This window comes from Pholcus phalangioides, unplaced genomic scaffold, assembly GCF_987345545.1.
Source record: "Pholcus phalangioides strain wild (caught in Gottingen) unplaced genomic scaffold, Ppha-v1.0 ptg000011l_1, whole genome shotgun sequence".
In the NCBI taxonomy this organism is placed as follows: Eukaryota; Metazoa; Arthropoda; class Arachnida; order Araneae; family Pholcidae; genus Pholcus; species Pholcus phalangioides.
Genome location: NW_028301604.1, coordinates 49597975 through 49624164, shown reverse-complemented (window position 1 = coordinate 49624164; position 26190 = coordinate 49597975). Strand labels below are relative to the sequence as shown.

The window sequence follows — 26190 nt, the reverse complement described above, 5'->3', positions numbered from 1 at the left end:
CGGAATAACAAAGTTTTGAAGGGTACCATGTCGGACCGACTCGGATGAGAACGTTTCAATAACATTCAGAGATATTTTCTAATGTTAACACTTTAAAGAAAAATTTGTTTGTTATTTTGTTAATTCTAAAAACATTTTAACGTATTGTTAATAAATGATTTAAGTGAAAAAACCTTGCTTTTATTGTTGTCATCCGTTTCAATTAATGTTGGGAAACACTAAAAGGAATTCGGGTATACAAATGGAATGTTGCATGGTGTCATGTGGTGTGATGCTTCCAAGTCCGCAATCCAGATATCGGCCACTTGTGGTAACATACACTCTTTGTTGAGCCAAAATCTAATGCCAACGACCCACTTTCAATTTTTCATTGAGGATGGTCAATTTTCTTATGACAGATTTTTCCACACAGGAAACACATGATTTTTGTGGTAGATCCAGTTTTCTCGTAATTTTTCTATCCTTGTTTCCATTTCTTTTCTTTCCCAATCTTCTTTCTGCGAGATAAGAAATCCATTTTCTCTATGTGTAAATGCTGATCTGTCTGAACGTCGTAGTAACTTGCTTTATTGCTCAAATCTACAGTCCTCTGTCAAGAGCTTGATTGACCGTTCATCCAGCGGTACACCATCTCATACTGTATTGAAGGCTAGGTACTCCTTCTGTACTGTTAACATGATTCGAAACAGCAACATCGCACTTCAAACCTCACATTTTAAAATGCGCAGAAGCTCGTCATTTGCTTCGATGAATGTGTTCTGGCAGCAACTGATGAAAGACACAACAGTTTCTTTCTCACTCCACTCTAGGTCAAAAAACTCTGTCCACAGATGGTTTAGTTGATGCAACAATGACTTGTCATAGATTGCTAGTAGAGCTCCCATGCTTCTCTGGCTGTTGTGCACATTTTTAGGAAGTCAAAATTTGCCTCATCTATGCTCTGACTTATGAGCAACAGTGCTTTTGCGTCACCTACAACAAAGTCCTTTTTGGATTGACGAAACTCTGCAGCATCAGCCAGTGACGAACTTCCATTTTCCTTCGAAGAGGTTCTTTCTCTCCTGTTATAAAATCCAGAAGTTTGTGGGTCTTCAACAGTGGTGTCGTAGGCATCTTCAATCTTGCCCGATCTTTTTGACACTGTAATCTGTCGAGCTGGAACCTAACATCCATCGGAGCCATGTGATTTTATTTTTGTCGAACGATCACGCAGTTACTATGTGACCTGGAGCCAATAACTTCTTGCTATTCACAAACACAAGGTGCGGCAGAGTTCAAAGCACAATATGATGGACTCATTAATTTAATTTTAATTATTTTAAAGTAAAATGTGAAAAGGAAACAAAAACATTACATAATGCTCACGCAAGTGCACAACTTACTCTTCAAGAGTACAAACATAGACTTGTGACAAAACTAACCAATTTGCCGGTATAACATACGTGGTCGCCAAGTTACAGCTGAGATTGGCGAACTATAGTAACTCAACATAATCAAAGAAAATGATAGAACATTGCCAAAATTCTAAAACACTGTGGTTCACTGCACTGTGCAAGAAATGAAATGAACAAAGAAAAGTTAAGTTATTTTGACCAAAGCAGACATTTCCAATTAATCATGTTCATTGAGCCACACAGGTGCTATCATTGCTCCTTTTTTCACCCAGAAGCCTGAAAACCACAGTAGATACCAATAATACATTGGGAAAATATGGTACAAAAAGATAGAATATGCCCAATGAATAGAAAAACCAAAACATGGAATTTGTGTAAGGAAAAAAACATCCAGATTAGAGAGTTTATACTGTACATTCATTTAGTTGTTACAACTAAATGTGCCACAAAAACATTGCACCCTTAATATTTTTCATGAGAATTAAAAAAAAAAATTAAAAGCCTAAGCCTGATAAAATATTGATAATACGGGGTGTTTGGCACTATCTTTGAGCTCAGTTCTTACACTTCACAAAAAATTCAAAAGTATGAGAAAAGTACAGCGTGTTTTTAATTAATCTGACACTGCTTAGTCATCTGCACCTTGATCTAACAAACTGTATGACATCAAACTTGGCAGGGGGACTAATGACGACATCAGAAGAAGGATTTCGCAAATAAAATAAATAAATAAAGGAAGTGAACTGGTCAACGGAATGTCTTTAAGACTTTTACCTAAATCTTTTAAGAGCTCGAATCATTTGCAATGTTGTTCCTTACATAGGCTTGGGGGGGGGGCCCTCAGGCTCAAATAATACAAACCTCGTTTATACGGCACGTCGTATAATGTTTATACGACGCGTCATATAAATGCGAAAACCGTATAACAAACTTTTATCGAAAATTACCTCCCCCCCTTTTTTTACAGACGTTTCACAAAAAAAAAAAATTGTAAAAATCTGTCGTTTTGATTCAAAATCTTATGCTTGAGAAGAAATATTATACTATCATAACATTACTGTTGCTAAAGTCTCAAGCAATTTTACGGTATTGATTTCAAGATTTAACAGAAAAATTTCTTTTATTTACACCTTACGTAAAAGGTCCTATACTTGTTTGTTCTACTTTTGGTTTCTGTATCTAAGCAAAAAGTAGATGATATATTGAGTTCCGTTGTTGAAAGATTTTTCTCTTAAAGAAAGAACTAACAGTGTACATGTTTGCCATCAGCAGGGCCGGAACTAAAGAGGGGGGCAGAGGAGGCAACTGCCCCGGGTGGCAAAATTTAGGGGGCGGCAGTTTTAGGGGGGAACAAAGAACATTGTTACAAAATTATCGAATGTGGGGGTGGCAAAATCATATTTGTCCAGGTCAGCAAAAATCCTAGTTACAGCCCTGGCTATCAGCATACCATAGCCCGTTCAATAATTATTTCAGTATCTGTCAAAAGCTATTGAACCAGTCAAACCTCGAAATTATATGGCTTTTTCAGTAAAAAATATGCATGAGAAAACTACAGTCGATCCCGTTTAGTTTTTCTGCTTACAACATTTCTTCATGATGTATTTTTGAAAACCGGGAAACACTATTTCAGTGACACGTTTTTACCAAATAAAAAATTATGTAATTCGATTGATAGAAATGGTGTTTTCCAAAGACTTGGGAGTTCGAATTGAAGTGGAAACGTTGATTAATTGAAGTGTATACAGGCAGGGCCCTGGGTAAAGCAGGAATTAAAAGGCTCTTGTGACAAGAATTAAAGATGTTAATTGGTCAGTGAATGTATGTTTGAATTTTGGGAGCTCAAAGTTATAAAGGCTTCATTTGCCCATGCAGAAATTAGGCCCTGTATACAGGGATAATGTATAGGAATGTATAGCAACTGAAGCCAAACGTCATACAAATGAGTAAGGTCAGAAATGTAATAGGGACACGTATAGGAAGGATTACATTACATTTTCCTAAATGCAGTAAAATCTCCACAAATGATCAACTGTACTCAAACACAAATATGCATCAGTGGTCACCTCTATTCTGCGAAATTTCTATGGCAGAGCCCCGTAGGCTCCTCTTTTATTCATTTATCAAATTTACTGATTTATTTTATTTTCTTCAAGTAGCGGCAGAGCCCCGGGAAGTGCACATGGAGCACCAGTTGAGAAACCCTGCTTCAGTGAAAAGTTTCCCAAACTTTTTGTTCCATATATATATATATATATATAGCCCTTCTTTAAAAAAAAAAATTCTTTCTCATCTCTCCCAACGCAAGCACACCCGTAGGATCCTATACTAAACCCACAGCTTCTACCAACCCTCTGAACTACTGCATCGGACTATTGATATTTCACACTTTGGGAGAAACTGCTTTAGTGGCCCCATTCTTGGTAATTATACAACTTAATTTAATGAAAGGTCACCCAGCAGGAGACGGGAAATTGACCTTTTTATTTTTAGTTTTTTTTTGCACTATTTATAAATTTGTTATGATTAGTGCTGTTTTTTGCATTTACATATTTTAACCTCTTTTTAGCATTAATGTGTGAACAAATATATGTAATTGAAGAATTTTCAGAATAAGTGCATATTTTCAAGTTGTGCAGAAGATTAATTAAATTTTTATAATTTTTCAAATTAATATTGTTCATAATACAATAAAAGTTCGTTATACCGACAGCTCACAACCACAAGAAAAATTTTCGTTCTAAAGTACTTCTCATTACAAACGAATTTTCACTTTTAAGTCTGTGAGGACATAAAATTATTGAAAATTGCCACTTTATCTGCATTGAAGCGTCTTTGAGATCATTTCATTCTTATATTAACGAATGAACAGAACTCTAGTCATGAAATTTCCTTTTTGATCTCAAAGCATTTCATTCTTTAAGAGTATAAGACGTTTTTTCATAGAATTTCGTATCATCAAAATGGTTTAGATGACCAACGGAACAATTAAAAGTCTGAACTATTACATTCACGATCACTTCCATGGATCTATCAACATTTTCCATCAATTCGGAAATTTGACAATTTAAAAATATTTTGATGTTTGGCTGCTCAAACTCCAAGGAACTTCTAACTACAATGGGCCATACCGGAAGCCTGAGTGCTTTATTTGATTGTCATTTCTTTTTCTTTTTTTTCAAGTAAAAAGTAAAATCTCTCGGGAGAAAAATCCGCCCATTTTTGACATTATTCATGCTTTGTTACTTGTGGGCACATGTAGTTTGCTTCTTTTTTGAGCAACTTTTTCTTCCTATTAGTGAGCAGCTACAGTACTAGTAACTAGAAATTCCTAAATAAAATACATGTAGAAGTCATTTGCATGAGAATATGTTTTTGCAAATGAATATGCACCGAGACAAATAGGATTGGATTGGATTTTGGGTTTATTGGCGCAAGGACCAATTTGGTCGAACTGCGCCAAAACAAATATAAAAATAAGAAAAATGTCCTTTTGTCATGTCAAAAACTAAAACTGTCCATGATAAAAAAGCAACATGAAACACAAAACAACGACACAAATTGTAAAAACTATAATTTGTCGTATAAACCAATGGCCCTGATGAATTTAAAAATGTGAGATGCATCGCAATGGTCAGATAAAATGTCACGAAGTGAAAGATGACTCCGACCAAAAGCGGTCGTAAAATGATGACGATGGTGCGAACAAGTAAAAGCATGGGCAATGGTGAATGGACTTTGACAATGAGGGCACTGCGGTTGACTCTCTCGTAGTAAAAGATATGATTGTGTGATGCGACTGTGTACTATGCGTAACCGGGCTAGCAGAACTTCCTCCTTTTGGTTAGTTCTGCAGCTCGAACGCCAGTGGCCAAGTGTGGGCTTGATGGCATGAAGTTTATTATTAATTTGATTGTTCCAATGATCCTGTCAGCGGCGATGCATCACTTCCCGGAGGATTGAGAAGTGGACACTGGCAGGTACCAAAAGGTTATTGTCAATGTTAGTTGTTGTTCGAGCTACGGTGTCTGCTTTTTCGTTGCCTGGTATTCCTACATGACCTGGTACCCAGTAAAATTTTACTGTGGTACCATGATGAGTGAGGTAATGTAGTTCATGAAAAATGGCATGAATGAAAGGATGAGTGTGAAAAGTGAAGGAACACAGTGCGCTGAGAGAGTCGCTATAAATGATGCATCGTCGGTGGCGTTTGCGTCGTATATGACGTAGAGATTGAAGTATTGCGTACAGTTCTGCCGAATAAATAGAGAATGTGTCGTGAAGTTTGAAAGATGTCTCCTCACAGCAGATGTAGGCACAACCGACATGCCCAGGGCTCTTGGAGCCGTCTATATATATGGGGAAGTACCTATTGTACCTACACCTGTGCCTGAAGAATATCTGTCGATATATGACATCTGCTGTGGTGGCTCTAGGGTATAATGATAATGAAAGAGAGACATCTGGCAGAGACTGCTCCCATGGTGCCAGTTGCGAAGCCCTCATACGAAGACCGTAAGTTGGAACACATGAAGGTCGAGCAGCAAAAAGTCTATCAAATGAGGGATTAAAAATGACACGAAGTGGATGACCTGGCAAAGACTTCATTTTGATATGATATTTCAAAGAAAGTTGTTGGCGTCTTGATGTCAGTGATGGCTCGTTGCATTCGACATACAGGCTCTCCATTGGAGACGTCCGAAAAGCTCCAGAGCAAATCCGCAGGGCGAGATGGTGGACTGGGTCGAGCACACTCAGATAGCTCCGAGGTGCTGACCCGTATACAATGTAACCGTAGTCGAGCTTCGATCTTATTAAAGCTTTATATAAGTGAAGGAGCAACTTACGGTCAGCTCCCCACGATGTAGAAGAGATGACCTTCAAGAGGTTCATCGTCTTCATGCAACGAGCTCTTAATTGTGCAATATGAGGTTTGAAAGTGAGCTTCTTGTCGAATGTGATACCAAGGAATTTAGTGTTTTCTACAATAGGTATTAGATTGTTATTGAGAAACAACTGTGGGTCATCGTGTAGGTCTTGACGCCGGCAAAAGTGCATAGCGTCTTGTCAGCGGAGAAAGAAAAGCCGTTATTATGAGCCCACTTGCTGATCTTGTTGAGTGTGGTTTGCAATTGTCTCTCGGCTGACCTCATATTCACTGACTGGTAAGATATCAACAGATCATCCACGTAGAGTGCCCCAGTGACAGACAACGGGAGTTGATTTAACACCCCGTTGAGTTTTAAAATAGAAAGTGTTACACTTAAAATGCTACCTTGAGGTACACCTTGTTCTTGAATTTGGGGAGCTGATAATGTGCTTCCGATCCGTACCTGGAAAATGCGGCGAGCAAGAAAGTTCTTAACGAAAATGGGCAGGTTGCCCCGCAAGCCGCAATTATAGAGGTCGGAAAGAATTCCGTGCCTCCAAGTACGGTCGTAGCCCTTTTCTATGTCGAAAAATATGGCTAGCATATGCTCCCTCTTCACAAATGCTTGTCTTATTGATGTCTCAAGGCGTAACAGATTACATGTTGTGGACCTGAACCGTCTAAAGCCGCTTTGATGTTTCGATAAAATATTGTTAACCTCAAGGTAGTGCATAAGGCGATGACCATGCGTTCCATGGGCTTACATAGACAACTGGTCAAAGCAATAGGTATGTAACTATTAGGTTGCTGAGGATTTTTGCCGGGCTTCGGGAATGCAAGAACAATGGCTGCTCGCCAGGTGTCAGGAAATGAATGACTGACCCAGATCCGATTAAATAATATGAGTAAATGTGACAGTGATTCTGGTGAGAGATGCCGAATCATGGAATAATGAATAGCATTAGGCCCTACAGCTGAGTCAGGACTTCGCTGCAAGGCCGTCGTCAGTTCATGAAAGGTGAACAATGAATTGTATCCCTCCGGTGTAAAAGGCCGGAAGGTGTACGATGTACGTTCGGCCGATGATTTAATGGGATGAAACGATGGGGGATAATTCGCATCACTGGAGACAGTGGCGAAATGGGCGGCGATCAGTGGCGGATCATGATTTTGGGAGGCCCCAGGCGCAACCTGATCTGGAGGCCCCCCTATCAGGGGCGGAATAAAGGTAGGGGCTGTCACCCCCCTCCCCCCCCCCCGAGAGCAGAAAAATTAAATGGAAAAAAAAAATGTTTTCTACGTTTTTGACTGAATAACAAACCAAGAAAATAAATTTGCTTAAAAAAGGGAGAAAATTCAGAATTTTTTCCAAAAAAAATCAGAACCGTCCTGAAAAATTGAACACATGGTCACAACCACCGCCCCCACCCACAAATTTGCCTTTATCCACCACTGCACCCTTTTAGCCCTAATAAGAACGAGATGATTCACTAAAATGAACAATATTATGAAAATCATAACTTTTTTTTTATTTTTGCATCACCAAAACCATAAACACAAAAATAAGATAAGGAAATATAATGATATTCTCTGGTACTAGATGAAAAATAATCATACTCCCATTAAAAAAAAAAATCACAGTAAAATTCTGCATCATATTTTTAGTAATCTAAGATGTCCGTCCTGGTGCCTTCAGCCACACGGCAAAAATGGAGATCCGTCATAGTTTTAGTAATTTAATATTACTGATTAATAAAGATTTGATATCTCAAATATAATATATTTGATTTGATATAAAGATACTGATAATATTTAATAGAAAAACATTTCTTCAATAGAGGGAAGAAATTATATCAGAGTAAATATAAGAATTATATTTTTAATGGAAGAAATTAGTTCAGAATGAATAAAATTTAATGAAAGAAATTATTTCAGAATGAATTAAAATTATTGTCAATGAAAGAAATTATTTTAAAAATTTTTTTTAGAAATTATTATTTTTTATTTGTTTATTCTATTTTATTTTTACTATTATTATATTAATTATTATTATTTTCTCTTTCAGCCACCTCGTTGGGCACTCTGCCTGTTGTGGCCTTTGCCTTTGTATTATTTGTATTCAGAGTGAATAAAAATCTTCTATATTATGCCCCCCCCCCGTTTCGTTTAATAACGAAAAATGCCACAGTATAACATTGTGGCCCGCGTACTTTATAAAATGTTTCAATATGGCCTGCTATGCCTCAAAGGTTGAAGACCACTGCAGTAGACTCTCGCTAATCCGGTACGTATTAGACCACGGTGTGCCAGATTTTACCGAAATTGCTGGATATACTTTGAAGAAACCCATTGAAATAATATATGAAATTTCGTGCAAAGACATAGTCAGGACTTGATCAGCAATTAAGAAATATTAGAACGTGTTAGGGGTTAGGGCATCAGGAGAAAAGTGACACCACACCACCTAAATATCCTGGACTACTGGACGTGCTGGATTAGAGCACGACCGAATTCTCGAGAGACTACTGTAGTTGAATTGAAATGCTCAAATAAAAATTTATCAGATAATTTATATATTTTTAGTTTTGCTTACCGTTATTTTTGGAGATTCTGCAATCTAAATCCTAAAGGAAATCTTGAGGATCGGCATGAAAATTTTTTTCATTACAATAACACACATTACAATTACATTAACAGTAAACACTTTTCGGTCTGACACAAAGATGTTGTCTACCCAAGCCTCCTTGACCAATCCAAAAATGTAGCTCTTTTTTTTAGAAAGAAGGAAAAGAAACCCCCTTGATTTTTTTCAGCCGGGGAGGGAGTGTTAAAAGAGAAACAGAAAAATCACGTGATTCAGAATGCATGTCATTCAGCATTCATTTCAAACCCCACTTTTTTTTTGTCATATGGTCGTATGGTTACAGTCATAGATTGCAAATGTATATGTTGTTTGAACCAGCTTATAGTATTTCATTCAAACAAATGGGAGACAAAATCACAATAAGAGCTCTACTACAGCTTTGTCTACTACATTCATTTTAATTAGTACGAGTGTCTCTTCCTGTCGATGTCGCCATCTTGCCATCCATTATACTGTATACAAAAGCTTACACCAAAGCTGTCGTATTATCGGCGCCCATAAAAGCATTTAATACTGTGGAATGAGACATCTGTTTATGCCTTCACTCCAATTTTCATTTCGGACAGACATTAGGACCTGCTGTTCTCACCCCTCCTCCTGCTTGTGCCCTTAGGGAAATACTGTTTGAAAATGACCCTCCCTGAATGATCGCTTTACAATGTCTCTTCTTTCTTTGTCGGGGAAGAACTGGCCCTTGAGAGCTGCGTCTTGTAAATTGTTCTTTTCTTTCAGTTCCCGTTTTTCTTCCATAACTCTAAAAAAAAGGGAGAGCAGATACTGTACTTAGTTCAAGAGCTTTGTTGATACGCATGTAAATTCATATGTAGGATGAAGCACACAACTATTTGGAGGCCCCCCGCTCTGCTGAGGCCCCAGGCGCGCGCCTCATGCGCCTGTGCGGTAATCCGCCACTGGCGGCGATGGTGTCCGCAATATCCCTCACATCGCTGATGATAGTGCCATTGGTGTTTGAAATAGTGATGGGATGAGACTGATAATGACCATTGATTTTTCGGATCCGGTCCCAAATGACTTTAGATGAAGTAGATGAATTGATTCCCGTGGTAAACTTATGCAAGGACTCGCGTTGAGCCTGGCGCCTGGTTCTTCTCGCTATCGCCATTGCTTTTAAAAATGCCAACTTGTTATCATGGGTAGGATACCGCCGGAACCTACTCCATGCTCTCTTTTGTGCTTTAATCGTAAGATTACATTCGTGGTTCCACCAAGGTTTAGGAAATTTAGGAAGTTTCGAGGAGACTTTGGGTATTGTTTCATTTGCTGTAGAGATGATACAACTGGTCACAAGGTCGACGTCGGGTTGCGAAACCATATCCTCCGTGATTTCTGCCTTGACTGTGAAGTCTGCCCATCGGGCGGCCACAAGCTTCCACCGAGGAGGACCCTCAGGTATGCTATGGCTTCGATCAAGGCACTTAACCACTAGAGGAAAATGATTGCTCCCATGGAGGTACGGATCGACCGACCAGGACCAGTTCGGCAAGAGTGAGGGTGAACATAAGGATAGATCTATTGCAGTGAAATTATTGTTTGGGGCATGGAAATGAGTGAAACTGCCATCATTCATGATGGCAAGGTCCATGTCATCTAACAACCGTTCTACCATTTCCCCACGAGGGGTGTTGCTGTTAGAACCCCATATCATGTTATGTGCATTGAAGTCTCCAAGAAGAAAAAATGGTGGTGGTAATTGATCAATCAGATCTTCTAGATCTCTCTGTAAGATGGTGTCATTTGGTGGCAAATAAATGGAACAGATGGTAATTCTTAGGCCTGTAGAGATTTCCACCGCGATGACTTGCAGGTTCGTGCGCAGCGTTAAAACGCGCGACGACACGTGATGTGGAACCAGCAGAGCAACACCGCGGCAAGCCCTACTCCCGTCATCGTAGTCAATACGAAAGAGGGAATGTCGCCTGATGTTCCATGTCTCCGCGGGCTTTGTAAAAGTTTCCTGGAGTGCCACGCAAACAGGATGATAACGATTGATCAAATCCTTGAGATCTTCATAATTGGATCTAAGACCACGAATGTTCCATTGAATTATGTTGGCCATAAATTAAGTAGAAGTAGACGGTTCAACGTCTTTGAATTTATTCCGGTCTAGTTTCCGGCGAGTACCACCAGTTTGTGACGGATTATCAAGATCCATATCACCAATTGACTTGTCATCAATTAGTGATACATTCTGGAGGGTGGAACATTTAATTGCTCTCTGTATCGCTTTTCTTGAATATCCGGTCTTTAACTGTTTCTTTTTAGATTTATTTCCAGAATTGATCTTGGGTTTAGTACCAGATTTTTTTAATGTGTTAGCCGTTGCTTTTTCCGCTTCTTCTTCGGAGGTAGTGGACTCCCTCCGTAATCCAGCGGAGCAATAGCAGCCACAACTATTGCACGGTTGGTTAGATGATGTTTGAGTTGATGTGTCAGCTATTGGTTCAGTCTGAGTTGTTACGGATGCTTTGGTGACATTGTTAGTCATATTAGCTGATGATGGATTTGTTACCATATTAGAGTATGTTCTAGTACCAATTGGAGCTTGGTTAGAGGTTATACGACGGCCTGCTTCGATATATGAGATGTTATTGAGGACCTTGATCTTCTGGATCTCTTTTTCTTCATTCCATTTCGGACACTTTCTGTCAAATGCGGGGTGGTCGCCACCGCAATTGACGCACTTGAATGGTGAATTAGTGCAGTTGTCCGAAATGTGGTCCTTCTCACCGCACTTTGCGCAGGTGGGTTGACTACGGCACACCATTCGTGAGTGACCGTATTTTTGGCAGTTGAAGCATCGAACGGGGTTAGGAATGTATGGCCGGATTTTGAGGTTATAATAACCTATTTTGATATCTTTCGGCAACGTTGGTGAAGAGAACGTGAGAATTATATTAAGTGTTGGAGCTGGATCGCCATCTTTGCGGCTCATAATATGTTTAGCTGATGTTACGCCTTGAGACGCCAGCTCTTGTGTTAGTTCTTCTTCATTCATGTTAATTAAGTTAGTATCTGAAATAACACCACGTGAATAATTCAACGTGGGATGAATTTTGACCGTTATTGGAATGTCTCTGAGAGATGTGAGCTTTTCAATGGGTTCGGCTTGTTTGGATGTGTTAGTTTCGATGAGAAGGTCTCCTGAACGAAGGGCCTTCACTGATTTTAAGGTACCAACTGTGCCATAGAGAGCTTTATCTATTACAAATGGTGATACTTTGGCCAGCGGTTTTTCGGCATCTGAAGAGTGCAGAAAGAAAAATGAGACAGTTGATAAATTTGAAGCAGTTACATTGACATGTGTTTGGTTTGAAGCAGTTCTTTGACGTTTTGGTGCATTTTGATTTTTTCCCATATTTGAATGGGTATTGTTCCACTCCCACCCACCATGCCCACCATGGAGCCGGACGAGGGGACGCGCACACGTAACCGGTGATGGTTAGTAGCAATGTCAGGTTAGGTGGGAGCTATACACCACCAAAGCAGGCGAGCAGACGCGTTCAAGATCCAAGATCATCGTGAAGCAGCATCAACAGACGTCCGGCAGGCCCGGCCCCTCTACCTGCCCAGTAGTGTAACCCCTTCAGCCACCGAGGCGACCACAGCCAATTGATCTGGACGGGGCTAATCCAAGCCTCCCGTTTCGGCTGAATCCGAGGCCAAAGCTAGCGCATCAGGCTAACCAGGATCCCCATCGCCAGCCTTACGGGTCTCCACGCACGGCAAACACGCAGGTAGACAGCGTCCCAGACAGAGCATACGCTAGAAGCAACGCCCCGTCTGGGAGGACCCCTCCACAATGAGGGGTTGGACACAAGACACAAACATGTACAGGACAAAACAAGACGCAAGACAAGTACTGCAAGATGTGTAGAAAAAAACATGTAATCTGGGCTATTGAAAGTGAAGGATATGATCACAAATAAGCGATGACAATGACGTGTGATAGATTTAGCATTACCCAGGGTGCACCACGAGGAGGCCTATCACATTACACCCCCCGAGACAAATAGAAAAGATGCATTTAAAAATGTATTTGAGTTTTTTGCGTGGTTATTTGTTCCTTAACATATATTTTCTCAGTTTTAGTTCATATTTCGCCATTTTTTAAGTGGAAAATTCAGGCTCTAATTATAACAATCATTTCATGTATTGTTACCAAAGTGAATGGGATGGGAGTAGCCTGAAATTTTGTTCGGGGGGGGGGGGGGAAGGCCACTTTCATTTCGGAAGGGACCAAAGTGATAGAACAATAGATTTGGCTATATTTTCCCCTTTTTTCTGTCATTTTCTGACATTTCGGGGGGGGGGGGGAACGCCCCCTCGGGATTCCATTCTCAAAATGGAAATTTTGAGTTGTTGCCAATTTTCCAAAAGCATTTAATTAACAAAAATTTATTCAATTGCTGGGGGTGTACGCCTCTGCCCTTGAGCCAAATTCTAGTTTGATCACGGTCAAAGTAAAAATGTACTTTCATTCTCTCTCTCATTGAAATCGAGCACAACTCTGGTCTATTGCCATAGGCAGTTTATTACAGATCGAGTTGTGCCATAAATCTGAGTATTCCCCCAAGGATCACCTGGGTCCCCCAGATCTCATGAATCTCAAAATCCCTGGGTGGGGTTACGAAAATGATTATATATAAAGAATGCAAGTAAATCCAAAAAATATATACTACATCTTTATTTATTCCAGGGTTGGATAATTCCGAGGCGCCAGGTCACCATGGCAACTGGAAAATCTGTATTGGCACCTAAAATTTCGTATATGTGATTGCTAAATCAGAATCTAGGGATGGCTCAAAATTTTCTGATTTCATAATTAACTGTCTTCCAACATGGGAAGGAGCAGGGCCGCAACTCGGGAGAGCAGGCAGGTCTGGTGCTTCGGACGATGGATCAGAATGGGAGTCGAATACACCCTTTAACTGCTTCTTCTACACGCAAGGAGCGCCAAAATTCCGGCTTGTGCCAGGTGGCAAAGTATCTAGTTGCGGCCCTGGGAAGGGAGCATCAATTCCCAGAAAGGTCGAAAAAAGATTATTTAAGACACTTTTCTTGCGAAAAAACCATGCTTGGCTCCTACAGAATTTGGCTGGCGCCTACATTTTTTTTTTGATTTCTCAAGCCCTGTATTTATTTATATTTTATGATACAGTGGATATATATTTCCCTCAAAATCAAGTTAAATTTCACTTATTTAAGATTTATTTTAATCTCATATATTGAGTCACATATCAGGTTTTGAATTAGAAAAAAAAATTTTTATTTAGTTGCATAATTTTTTTAATAAAAACTCAATTTAAATATTGTGACTTCTTCAAGTACGCAAGCCAAATAGAGTTTAAATTTTTCTTAAAGAAATTTTAAATATGATTGTGTGAAAAAAATAAAACATGCGGTAAATTTGATTAATTTATTGATATGTCTGATAGAAAAAAAAATTCTTTTACTACACGTTATTGATTATAAGTATGAGAGGGCTGCAAAATACTACATCCTAGATTTGTTTTGAAGATTCTGAATAAATTATCATTGAAGAAAATGCTTAAAATGCAAAATGTATGAATTTATCAAAATGTGTAACTACACTGCTCAAAACAATTAGGGGAGCACATGGTTTTAACAAAATTACGCAAAGATGTATACCGATAAGTAACATAAAATGAATCATCCATAATTTAAAGCCTAGCAGGAAACGGAAGAAGAAAACTTCATATGCAAATCAAAGTTCATGACGTCAAAAACCAGAAAAAGGAGATAAGGGCAGAAATCGGGATGTTGCAGAAACGTCTGTTTTACTGCCGTAACTGTGAAATTCGATTGCGCAGTATTTTTTTTTTGAGACAAGGTGACTTGAGGATGTCTCAACAACGTGATTTACCGGAATCCATGGCATGGCGCGTTATAGGCTGACTGAAATCCGGGCAAACACAACGTAGTGTCGCGGACGCTGTTGGAGTCGCCAGAAGTGTTGTTGCAAGGCTGTGGAATCGATTCCAAGAAACAGGAAATGTTAGACGTCGACCAGGGCAAGGTCGGCCACGCACCACTACAGCAACTGATGACCGTTATATACGGTTAACAGCCCGTCGAAACAGAACAGAGAATGCTACGCAGCTGCAAAGACGGTTGCTCTTGGCAACAGGACGAAGGGTGTCCAGCCAAACAGTAGGTAATCGGCTTCATGAGGGAGGGCTCTATGCACGTAGGCCAATGGTCTGCATTCCGTTGACCCCACGCCACCATGCGGCCCGAAGAAGATGGGCTGCTGAACATCGAGATTGGGAGCAACATGATTGGAGCCAAGTGCTGTTTACAGACGAGTCCCGATTCAGTCTGGAGTGTGACACCCGACGTGTTCTGGTATGGAGGGACAGGGGCACTCGAAATAACCCTGCATTCGTTCGTGAAAGGTCACAATACAGACAAGCTGGTTGGATGGTATGGGGTGGAATCAGCATAGGCGGACGTACGGACCTGCATATCATTCGGAATGGCACTTTGACGGCCCGAAGGTATGCAGACGAGATACTGCGACCTCATGTCATCCCTTAGGCTGGAGCCATTGGAGATTCCTTTGTTTTCCAGGATGATAATGCCCGACCGCATAGAGCTCGTCTGGTGGAGAACATGCTTGACCAAGGCCGCCTGTTACTGTCCGAGACTTGCAGATTGCACTTCTTGAGGAGTGGAACAGTATTCCCCAAAGTCTGATCGATAACCTCATCGCATCCATGGTGTGGTGTCCTTATAAGAAATGACTAAAAGACCTAAACTGATAAGAACATACAATGCCACCTAGTGTTGTGTAAGGGGAACTAGTGAGTTCCACCTCGGGCATCAAGTAGACAAGATGTCTAAATGTTCTGCTCTTTCCGCTTTATAAATTCTTCCTATCTATATGTATGTAATCTATCTAAGTCTAACGTAATAATAAATACTCATCAAACTCGGCTAACAAAGTGTTAAAGAAAACACAACAAGTGGCGAGGAGGCAGGCCCATCTTAAAAGTTGGATAGAGTATTTACTCGAAGACTGCAAAAGGTAGGAGAAAAAGTTTTTCATACATCTCTGACGATGGAAAATTTAGTTGAAGAGTTGATAAGACAGAATCAAGCTCTAATGGTAGCTCTCAAAGAGCAACAAGGCTCAACGTCAACAAACCAAAAAGTGACGGTTTCGTTTGATAAATACGATGAAGCTTCAGAGACTTTCGATGCGTTTATAGAACGTTTCGAGGCGTTTTTAGACATTCAAAATGTCCCAGAAGAAAAACGTGCTAAAGTCTTAATTTCGAGCATTTCTGCAAAGCTCTACAACTTGTTAAAAAATTTATTGTCTCCGCGGAGAAAGAATTCGCCATTTTAAAGAATGTTTTGAAGAACCATTTGAATCCTAAAGCATTGATTATACCCACCATGCTTCGGGATGTTTTTGTTAGTGTGCTCCGAGATAGAGCGATCCTCGATCGTTTATTTGAGGAAGACGACATCGAGCTAGACAAAACAATAAAGATCGCGCTGGCGATGGAGAAAGCTGTTCAGGGGGCGAATGAGATTATCGGGAAGCCGGCAAAATTGAAGGTAGTGAAAGCGGGGAAGAGGAAAACGAAACTGCCCACGCAAAACAGAAACTACTCTGCCGCCGCTGTCAAATATCCGCCGTGTATACGATGCACAGGGACAAATCACGATAAAGACTCCTGCAGATTTATTGCTAGCAAATGTCGCTTCTGTAAAAAAATCGGGCATATAGAAAAAGCCTGCTACGCGGCAAAGAAGACTCAATCGACACCTAACAAACAGAAACATATTTCGTTGAGGAAAACGAAAATGACGTTTCCATGTTTGGGTTAGAGAGGGTATTGAGTGAAGAGCCGAAAAAGCCTCCCATGATGGTTACTGTCAACATAGACAATAAACCAGTGAGTATGGAAGTTGATACGGGTGGAACAGTATCAGTAATGAGCTTACAGAGATTCAGAAAAATCTCGAAGAAAAAAGTTCAACCTACGAATTTGGTATTCCGGACATACAATGGAGAAAAAATTGTCCCAGCGGGATATGTCACTGTGAAAGTGGAGTACGGAAAGCAAAAGTTGCACTTGAACTTATATTTGGTGAGGGAAAATTTAGACACGATTTTTGGCCGTGAATGGCTATACAAAATCAATCTAGACTGGAACTCTCTTAAGGCTGTGAGGACCGCTAATGACATGGATCTCAAAAAATTGTTGGATGATTATAAAGAAATTTTCGACAACAAATTGGGTGAGATAAATAACCATGAAGTGGAACTAAAGCTAAAACCAAATGTTACCCCAGAGTTTCGTAGAGCGAGAACTGTGCCCTTCGCATTAAAAGACCGGGTTGAAAAAGAAATAGACCGGGTTGAAAAAGAAATAGACCGGCTTGAAAGAGAAGGCATTATCGAGCGAGTTGAAACTTCAGATTGGGCTACACCAGTTGTTCCCGTGGTGAAACCAGACGGATCCATAAGGTTATGTGCAGATTATTCTGTCACATTAAATCCTAAGCTAGAGGTGCCTCAGCATCCCTTACCAACGTTTGAGGAAATATTCTCATGTTTAAATGGGGGTAAACGATTTTCAAAATTGGATTTCAGTCATGCATATTTGCAAATGAAAGTGCACCCTGACAGTCAACGACTCCTAACCATAAACACTCATAAGGGGTTATACGCCTGTAAAAGATTAATGTACGGCCTAAATGCAGCTCCAGCAATATGGCAGAGGTACATTGATGGGCTATTCCAAGGAATAGATGGTGTAAAAGTTTTTATGGATGACGCCAGAGTGACCGGAACAAATGACGAGTCACATCTCAGGGCTTTGGAAAAATTTTTCAAAAAATGTCAGGAGCATGGGCTGAAGTTAAATTTGAAAAAGAGCACATTTTTTCAAAAAGAAATAAATTTCTTAGGTCACAAAATTGATGAAAATGGCCTAAGTGAAACAAATGAGAAAACTGAAGCAATTTTGAAAGTTCCCGCGCCGAAAAACGTTCAGGAAATAAAAAGTTTTCTGGGCATGGTAAATTTCTACGGGAAATTTTGTCCTAATCTGGCAACCATTGCCTATCCTCTCAATGAGCTGACAAAAAAGGACGTTCCGTAGCGTTGGTCTAAAAAGTGTGAGACTGCATTCAAGAAGATCAAAAAGGAAATTTGCTCAAAGCGAATCTTGATGCACTATGATCCTACACAACCTCTTACTCTTGCTTGGGATGCTTCTCCAGTGGGAATAGGAACAGTTCTATCACATGTCTTACCAGATGGAACAGAAAGACCAATTGCCTTCGCTTCTCGTACACTGACGAAAACGGAACAGAGATACTCCCAGATTGACAAAGAAGCTTAGGCAATTATCTGGGCAGTAAAGAAATTTATGCTTTACTTGAAAGGCAGAAGATTTACTCTCATAACAGATCACAAGCCTTTGGTAGTGATATTCAGCTCGAAGAAAGGTCTACCAGTGTTGACGGCTACTCGACTTCTGCATTATGCCTTGATCTTACAAGCATATCAATTCGATATCATTTATCGTAACACACAGAACCATGGTAATGCAGATTGTCTTTCCCGATTACCTTTAAGGTCGGAAGACTTAGTTGTCAAGGATGACATAGACCTCTTCCAGTTGAATCAAATCGAAACACTACCAGTGAAAGCTCAACATTTAGCAAAAGAGACACAAAATGATGACGAGTTGGGTCCATTGCTGAGGAAATTGAAATTCGGTGAACCTTTAGGAGGGAAGGAAGCCGAGTATACCTTGCAGGACGGATGTATAATGCATGGCCAAAGAGTTTTTATTCCGAAGAAATTTAGAAATAAAATTCTTGATGAACTCCATCAAGGCCATCTGGGCATTGTTAAAATGAAAGCAATTGCTCGATCCTACGTCTACTGGAGGGACATTGATAGCGACATAGAAAAAGCTGCTAAAAACTGTCCAGATTGCTCCAGATTCAAGTCCGATCCGGTGAAAGCAAGGGTACACCATTGGGAATACCCGAGTGCTCCGTGGGAGAGAATTCACGTAGATTTCGCAGGTCCCATATTCGAGCATATGTTTTTGATCGTAGTCTATGCTCATTCTAAATGGATGGAAGTATACCCGATGAAATCAACAAACACGTTCAAGACAGTTAAATGCCTACGGGACTGTTTCTCTCGATTTGGACTGCCTTTAGTGTTAGTGAGTGACAATGGTCCTCAGTTCACATCACACGAGTTTGAAATATTCATGAGGAATAATGGAATAAAGCACAAAACGTGTGCTCCCTTCAAACCATCAAGCAACGGGCAGGCAGAGCGATACATTCACACCTTAAAACAATCCCTTCGGGCGATGCAAAGATTTCCCGGAAACATCTACCAAAAAGTGAGCACGTTTCTGTTGAATTACAGAAAAGCGCCAAATGCGACTACCATGCAAAGCCCAGGAATGTTATTCCTAAAAAGAGAAATCCGAACTAGGATAGACCTAGTCTTGCCAAATATCAAGAACAGGGTTCAAGAAAGAATCAGAAATGAGGTCACAGACTTTTATGACCGAACTTTCGAGCCAGGAGATCGTGTGACTGTGCGAGATTACAGATCCGCCAATAACAAGTGGAAGTTCGGAACTGTTCTCAACAAAGACGGAGTTCTACACTACACTGTAGATGTAAATGGAACTCTCTTCCGACGCCACATCGACCAGATGAGAGCAGCTGGCAATCAAGTTCAGCCAACCTTCGGGATATCCAGAGTTCCAGGCAAACTTTCATCAACTCCTGTCGCTGCTGACTCTGAAGTACAGATTGCTCCAGAAGAACAGACAACTCCGGCAGAGATCAGTAGCGATCTACCAACACCAGCTAAGGCACCAGCGACGTCCAGCAAGCCACCAGCAATGTCCAGTACTCCCGTTCCTTTGCGACGTTCCCAACGAATCAGGAAAGCTCCTGTCCGGTTGGATCTTTAAATTAGCGGGGAGGAATGTGGTGTCCTTATAAGAAATGACTAAAAGAACTAAACTGATAAGAACATACAACGCCACCTAGTGTTGTGTAAGGGGAACTAGTGAGTTCCACCTCGGGCATCAAGTAGACAAGATGTCTAAATGTTCTGCTCTTTCCGCTTTATAAATTCTTCCTATCTATATGTATGTAATCTATCTAAGTCTAACGTAATAATAAATACTCATCAAAATAAATACCCATGTGTTATCCACTCGGCTAACAAAGTGTTAAAGAAAACACAACACATGGCAAACAGGTGTGCAGTAGTCTTAGCTGTTCGAGGAGACCACACGCCCTATTAAAACTCATGCATCATGTCTAAACAGTACTTTTTTTTATCGTTTACATGTAACCAAATTGTTGCCCTAAATCATCTTTTCATGTTTTTTCCATATTTTCAAAGAAATAAAGCTTAATTCCAAATTTTTTTACGTCTTTTTTCTGTATTGCGCATTGATACGTGTGTACTATCCATTGTATGCCAATACGTGGCTGTCTCGCACGGTTTTCTTCACTTTTTTGCTTGCTCCCATAATTGTTTTGAGCATGTATATTTAATATATTGCTTACTTTTTCTGTCAGGAAACTGTGCGGAACCACGAGGAAATTGAACTTTTCCATTTTTTCTTGTAATGCAACATGTTCTTCTACCAACAGAAGATTATGCTGTACATGCACAACCGAATATGGTCCACACAAACCATAAAATACTGTGGAACTGCCTATCTCAACATTTGTGGGAGTTTTTTTTTAGGGAAAAACAAGGAATTTACTTCAAGTGGCTCCAAACAAAGCTATTTTGCAGAACCACAAACCCTGTCTATAGAAGATTTCTTCACCACCGTAATTTCTTTATATTCCATTTAGGATCACCTATGTCGGCTTCCCTGTTACACTGATGGCCATACATTAAGCACAAAAGCTTTCAAAGCCTTGACCGGCACCGTCAAGAAGAATGTAGGTTTCGGGATCAGCAGGATTCCCCATATGTACGGATGCCTCCAGGTGACATATTCCCCACATATAGGCGACACGCTATACACTCCCCGTCCTTCTAATTAGGAAATGGTGCTTCTATTACCTGCATTGAAAAAGCCGAAACTGAACCCTATTGAAATGCTCTTTGTCAGCTGCGGAAGGTGCGATCCCCTTTAGCATGAAAAGAAAAAAAGACTCAAATACATGAAATAAAATTTTTTTTTCAAATATTTGGAAGAATTTAAGGAACTGATTTTTTTTCTCTTCGCGTCTTCTTTATCCCAAAAATTTCAGTCCTCCATATGCCTCCCAAGGGTGGAATTGACAGGGCTCCAGCCCTGGGAGGCCACGGCCGTAGCAAACTTTCTCGGGGCCCTGGTGCAGAGTTTTTCATGTGGGGGCTCCCTTGAAAGGGTTATACTCGAAAAAGGAAGGGGGTTCATTCCCCCCTCTTCTCTTCTCATTTTGCAAGATAAGAAACTGTCACAGATTTTAAGAAATGTGCAAAATAAGTAATTTTTTTTTGTTGGGGCCACCCGTTTGGCTCAGGTTCCTGGAGCATTATCCCGATTGCCCCAGCCTAGTTACGAGCCTAGGTCAATTACCATTATTTTTAGTTTTTCATGCTATGAATCCATTACCTGTGAAAAGTTTGGCTTCGAGGACCCTCCAAAGATCCCAGGCTAGAAGCCCTTCTCCAGTATGTGGGAGTCCATGGCCCTGCTTATAGCCCAATGAGTGCCCTCCAGTAAACACGCCACCAGATGCCACGAACGGGTTGTAACTAGGAGTAAAGTTCATTTTATTGTCGGGGGAAGCATCAAAATGATTCCTCGAGATCGACTGAGATGCCGCAAGATATTTAAAATTTCTAAGACTGTTGCAAATGTAAACAGGGTATGTAAAACCCCCTCTTTGCGGTCACCGGTGGAACAAAAAGAAATTCGTCTGTAAAAAAGAAGTGACAGTGAAAGGAGAAACCCTATTAAAACCTTGAGAATAATTCTTCATTTCTAAATAAACACAATTTTGAATAACATAAGTAAGAAATACTACGTACTTCTTATAAATTACAAATTTAATTTACAATGGAACATAGAAAAAATTACAGTAATTTCCGATAAATAAGTTGCATCCTGAAAAATGGCCGGAAAAAAGTTTTTGTGGAAAAATCGCCACTTTTTTTTGTCACAGCTTCGTATAAAGGCCGAAACACACTGTACTGACGTAACATGATTATTCTGAGTCTGGGTGTGGAAAACGTATCCATGAGATTTTTTTTTTGGGGGGGGGTTGAGCCAGCTCTTCAAAATTAATAGCGAGGCCTCGATCCCATTGGCCCAATACAAGTTTACGCCTATGACCGGTTCCAAGCACTTCCCTGTGAAAAATTGGGGCCCTCACAAAAGATCTCAGCCCAAAAGCCCGGTTCAACAGAGACAAGATCATTTTAGTTGTGGCGGGAAGAATATGTAATTTTCTCATCCTCCCTCCCCAGAATTAGCAGCCCCCTCAAGATTTCCACTTGTGAAAACTGACTTCTTCCCTAGTTCCGGCCGTGGCTACCTAAGTGTTGGGGTACTGGAAACTGAGCTGCAACTGGGGGGTGAAATGGCCTTGTTGCAGGACCAGGAGGGTCGCAAATTTCACCCTTTAACCTCCCTTCAACATTACTTGAAATATTTAAAATTTCTAAGAGCAATGCTAACGTAAATAGTTTGGGAATCCCTGATTTGTAAGGAAGAAATTTCATATTCCTAGTATTAGAATGCAATGGTACCCGACTCCATTCATTTCGTATTTTATTTTTTTTTTATGTTAATTTTATTTTACTATTATTTATTTCATTCCTTATCAAAGGCACCAGAACCCAGGAGTGGAGAATATTTGAGCCCCCACCCCAATAAATTTTGCAAGGGAGCTGAGCCTCCCCCCAATAATTTTTTGAAAAAAAATGCAGTGCGTCCTCTGTTTCCTGCGTATGCGCAGGATATATTATATATGCACCCATATATAATCCTGTATATATAGGCAGGACCACAACTAGACTCTTGGTCACCCGGGGCAAGCACGCATTTTGACCCCCTTGTAATGTTGAAGGAGAGGTTTCAAAATGAAATTTGCGCCCCCTCAGGTCTGGCAACCGGGCACGAGACCCGCCTGCTCCCCCCTAGTTGCGGCCCTCTATATGGAACGGCCAGCAACTTTTAGCACTCTCTCTTGACCCAATATTAATTTCTTCATGTCGACGCCTCTGTTGTGAAGGCTCAAAAAATGTTACCAGGCCTTCGAACTTGTTAATAAACTTAATGGTTGTTCACTTTACCTCCTTCCACTTTTTTTCTGTTGTCTCATGTCTCCATCCCCAAGGGTCACACTCAACGAAAGAAGAGATGCTCTTAAGTTTACTGACAGTAGAAGCAAGAGAAAGCATTCCCCCCAAGTTATCTCCAGAGATACCTTCAGGCAGCATTCTGGGAGGATGCAATTTAGGATGGATGGATGTGGGGGTGATTGCGAGATAAGACTACTATTGTCACAGAACAAGTGCCATGATATTCTAAAGAAAAATAAAAAAATAAAATTTCGAGCGGATGATTTCTACTATTTAGAGACATTTTTTGTCAAAAAGTTTTTCTGAGCCAAGTGTACGAAACATATTCACTCGAATTTTTGGGAGGCCGAGCCGGCTCTTCAAAAATGTTAGGGGGGGGTGCTCGGGCCCATGGGCCGGATAATAGTTTACACAATTGAATTTGCATTCTGAATTCTTACCTGCACTTTCTCAGCAATGTAGACTATATAAACAGCATCACATAGTTCCCTACTGGACTCTTGAAACTACAATTTTTTCAGGGAAATGTTTTCCCACGTTGTTATTAGTCCTCCTCCCCCTTATTAAGTTTAATGTCATTCTGGCTGTTACAAAATGATACAGATAATGTCAGTTTAATTACAAACATCCTACATATAAATAGAAAGCAACACTCACAAAGTTTTTTTGTAAAAAAATCAATGCACTTTCACGTGTGCCCCTTAATATACTGGGGCGCATTGCCGTGCGCAAAGGGGGGTTTGGGATTTTAAACCCCACCCCCCTTCAAGCCGAGATTAGTGTTATTTTGCAGGAAAAAACGTAAACCACCCCTGAGAAGGAAAAAAAATTGAACCTCCCTCCCCCTGGAAAAATGCTGTGTACACCTATGCTGGGGCGAGATATATTGTCAGGGTGGGCTCAAATATTTTGGGGCCCTCTGAAATAGGTTTTCCCAGTGTCCCTAAAGCACACCAGGTTTACATTGGATCCCAAGAATGACTATCAAAAACTATTTAGTGGTAATAAAAACCATTAGACAACACATTTTGACATTGGTGTTTACTGCGCAGTGAAAAAAAATTGCAAGTGAACCCCCAGGACAACCGATTCACAATATCTGTACAACGGGAACCATAGTGGAAGGGCTGTCGTGACTAGAGAATCGATTATCTACCCAGGGTCACAACCAAATATCTGAGAATGATGTCACTCTTTGGTATCCATACGAAGGTTTTTAACAGCTGGCTGATGCAAAGATGGATTTTGGGAAGAGAGGAAAAACAACTAGATACCCTTTCAGCCAGAGCAAGCATGAATTTTGCCTCCCCAGTGTAATTATGAATAAACGGATACAGGAAGAATTTAGCACCCTCATCTGGTCAGCACCCAGTACACCAGATTCATCTACACTCCTTCTTCCCTGCTCGGGGGAAAGGGGGTTGCTCTGCCTAAAGCCTATGCCAGAGGATTCAATCTGAAGAGAGATGTCACTCTCTGCTATTCATACCAACTATTACACAGCTTGCTGATGCAAAGATAAATTCAGGAAAGGAAATTTAACTACTTTTGCGGGGAATTGAACCCATGTCCTAACTCACCCGGCATGTGAGAGCATGTGGGTGTGATTCCCACGAAGGCAGATTAATTTTCTTTCCTGAATTTTCATCTTCACATCAGTCAGCTATGAAACAAACACTTCAAACGATTCAATGTCTGAATATTAGGGGTTCCCTATCTTCAACAGAGTTTTAAGCTATTGCTGCTTTGTTGAGAGGTTAAAATCAAAATGTAATCAAATAATTTTTATTCCATTTGGCAGCCCTAAAATTTAGCAGCCCTATGAGGCTGCATCCTTCATACCTTCTTAAGTCTGGCCCTATATCTTGTATCTTTGTAAATGAAAGAAATACATTGGCTTTCATGATCCCTCTTCTTTCAAGACTTTTATTGATAGTCCTGCAAACAAATATTTTTCAATTCCTTTTACCTCTGCAGTTATGTTTTTCTTTTCTCCCTCACTACATCTTTATGAGTAAATTTTTCGACACCCATTTTTCTCTTTATTTGCTTACAACAGTGACAGCATACATATTGAAACTTGCAGAAAATTTATTGCCAAACAATCAGAGTTGGGTAGTCAAATGTTTATATTATCACCACCCTACACAACATCACTGATTTTTAATCATTGTTTGAAATTAGGGACATCTCATCCAGACACACCATACATTGGTGTTTAAAAGTGATATTTGCAGATGACTTGTATTTATCCAGACATTCATGGGACAAAAATTCTCCCCATCACTTCATTAGGATATTCCTAAAGTTTCAAAGCTTTCTGATGAAAAATTATGGCTATGGACACCTCAGAACAGGAAAAACCCTAATTATAGATAATGTGTTCATAATATTATTAGGGCAGGTAGAGAAACTATTACATATAAAAGATTTTCTTCATTACCATACAACAAGACATGATTTTTTTTTAAACAGTTATATATTTTTACTGCAAAAACTATTGGTTAGCTAAAATTTTTCAAACCAGGAGAAAGAATGCTTAATGCAGCTTGAACAGCAGATCTAACTAAATTGTCCAATGCAAACACCCAATGCGGCTTTATATTTTGATTTCTTAGGACAGCTTTCACCTGAAAGATAAAATTTTTAAAAAATCATTGATGATATCAAATAGTTAAAATAGAGTTTATAAAACAATACGCTTAACGAATTACTTACCGCATCTTGGAACACACAAACACCATGCTGAATTTGATACATGGCATTATTATCAAATTCTAATTCTGCTTTGAGTGTACCTGTGATACATAAAACACTTTGTAACAGGGATTGACAGCAAGCAAGCAATTATAAACAAATATATACGTGGTATTTAAATGTGTAGTATTTAAATTTAGATAATGACACGTAGACTCAG

At 40.1% G+C, this 26190-nt stretch overlaps 1 protein-coding gene across 4 annotated transcripts in view; it reads right to left on the bottom strand.

The window, feature by feature from the left end:
* The window catches only part of Ask1 (apoptotic signal-regulating kinase 1), a 606402-nt gene that overhangs the window by 53106 nt on the left and 527106 nt on the right, over positions 1-26190 (bottom strand). For all 4 annotated transcript variants that reach the window (XM_089239611.1, XM_089239614.1, XM_089239612.1 and 1 more), the window contains 2 exons: positions 25992-26071; positions 25798-25903 (listed from right to left, as the gene is read on the bottom strand). In XM_089239611.1, coding sequence (XP_089095737.1) covers positions 25798-25903; positions 25992-26071 — 186 coding nt within the window. The remainder of the gene's footprint in view (positions 1-25797; positions 25904-25991; positions 26072-26190) is intronic.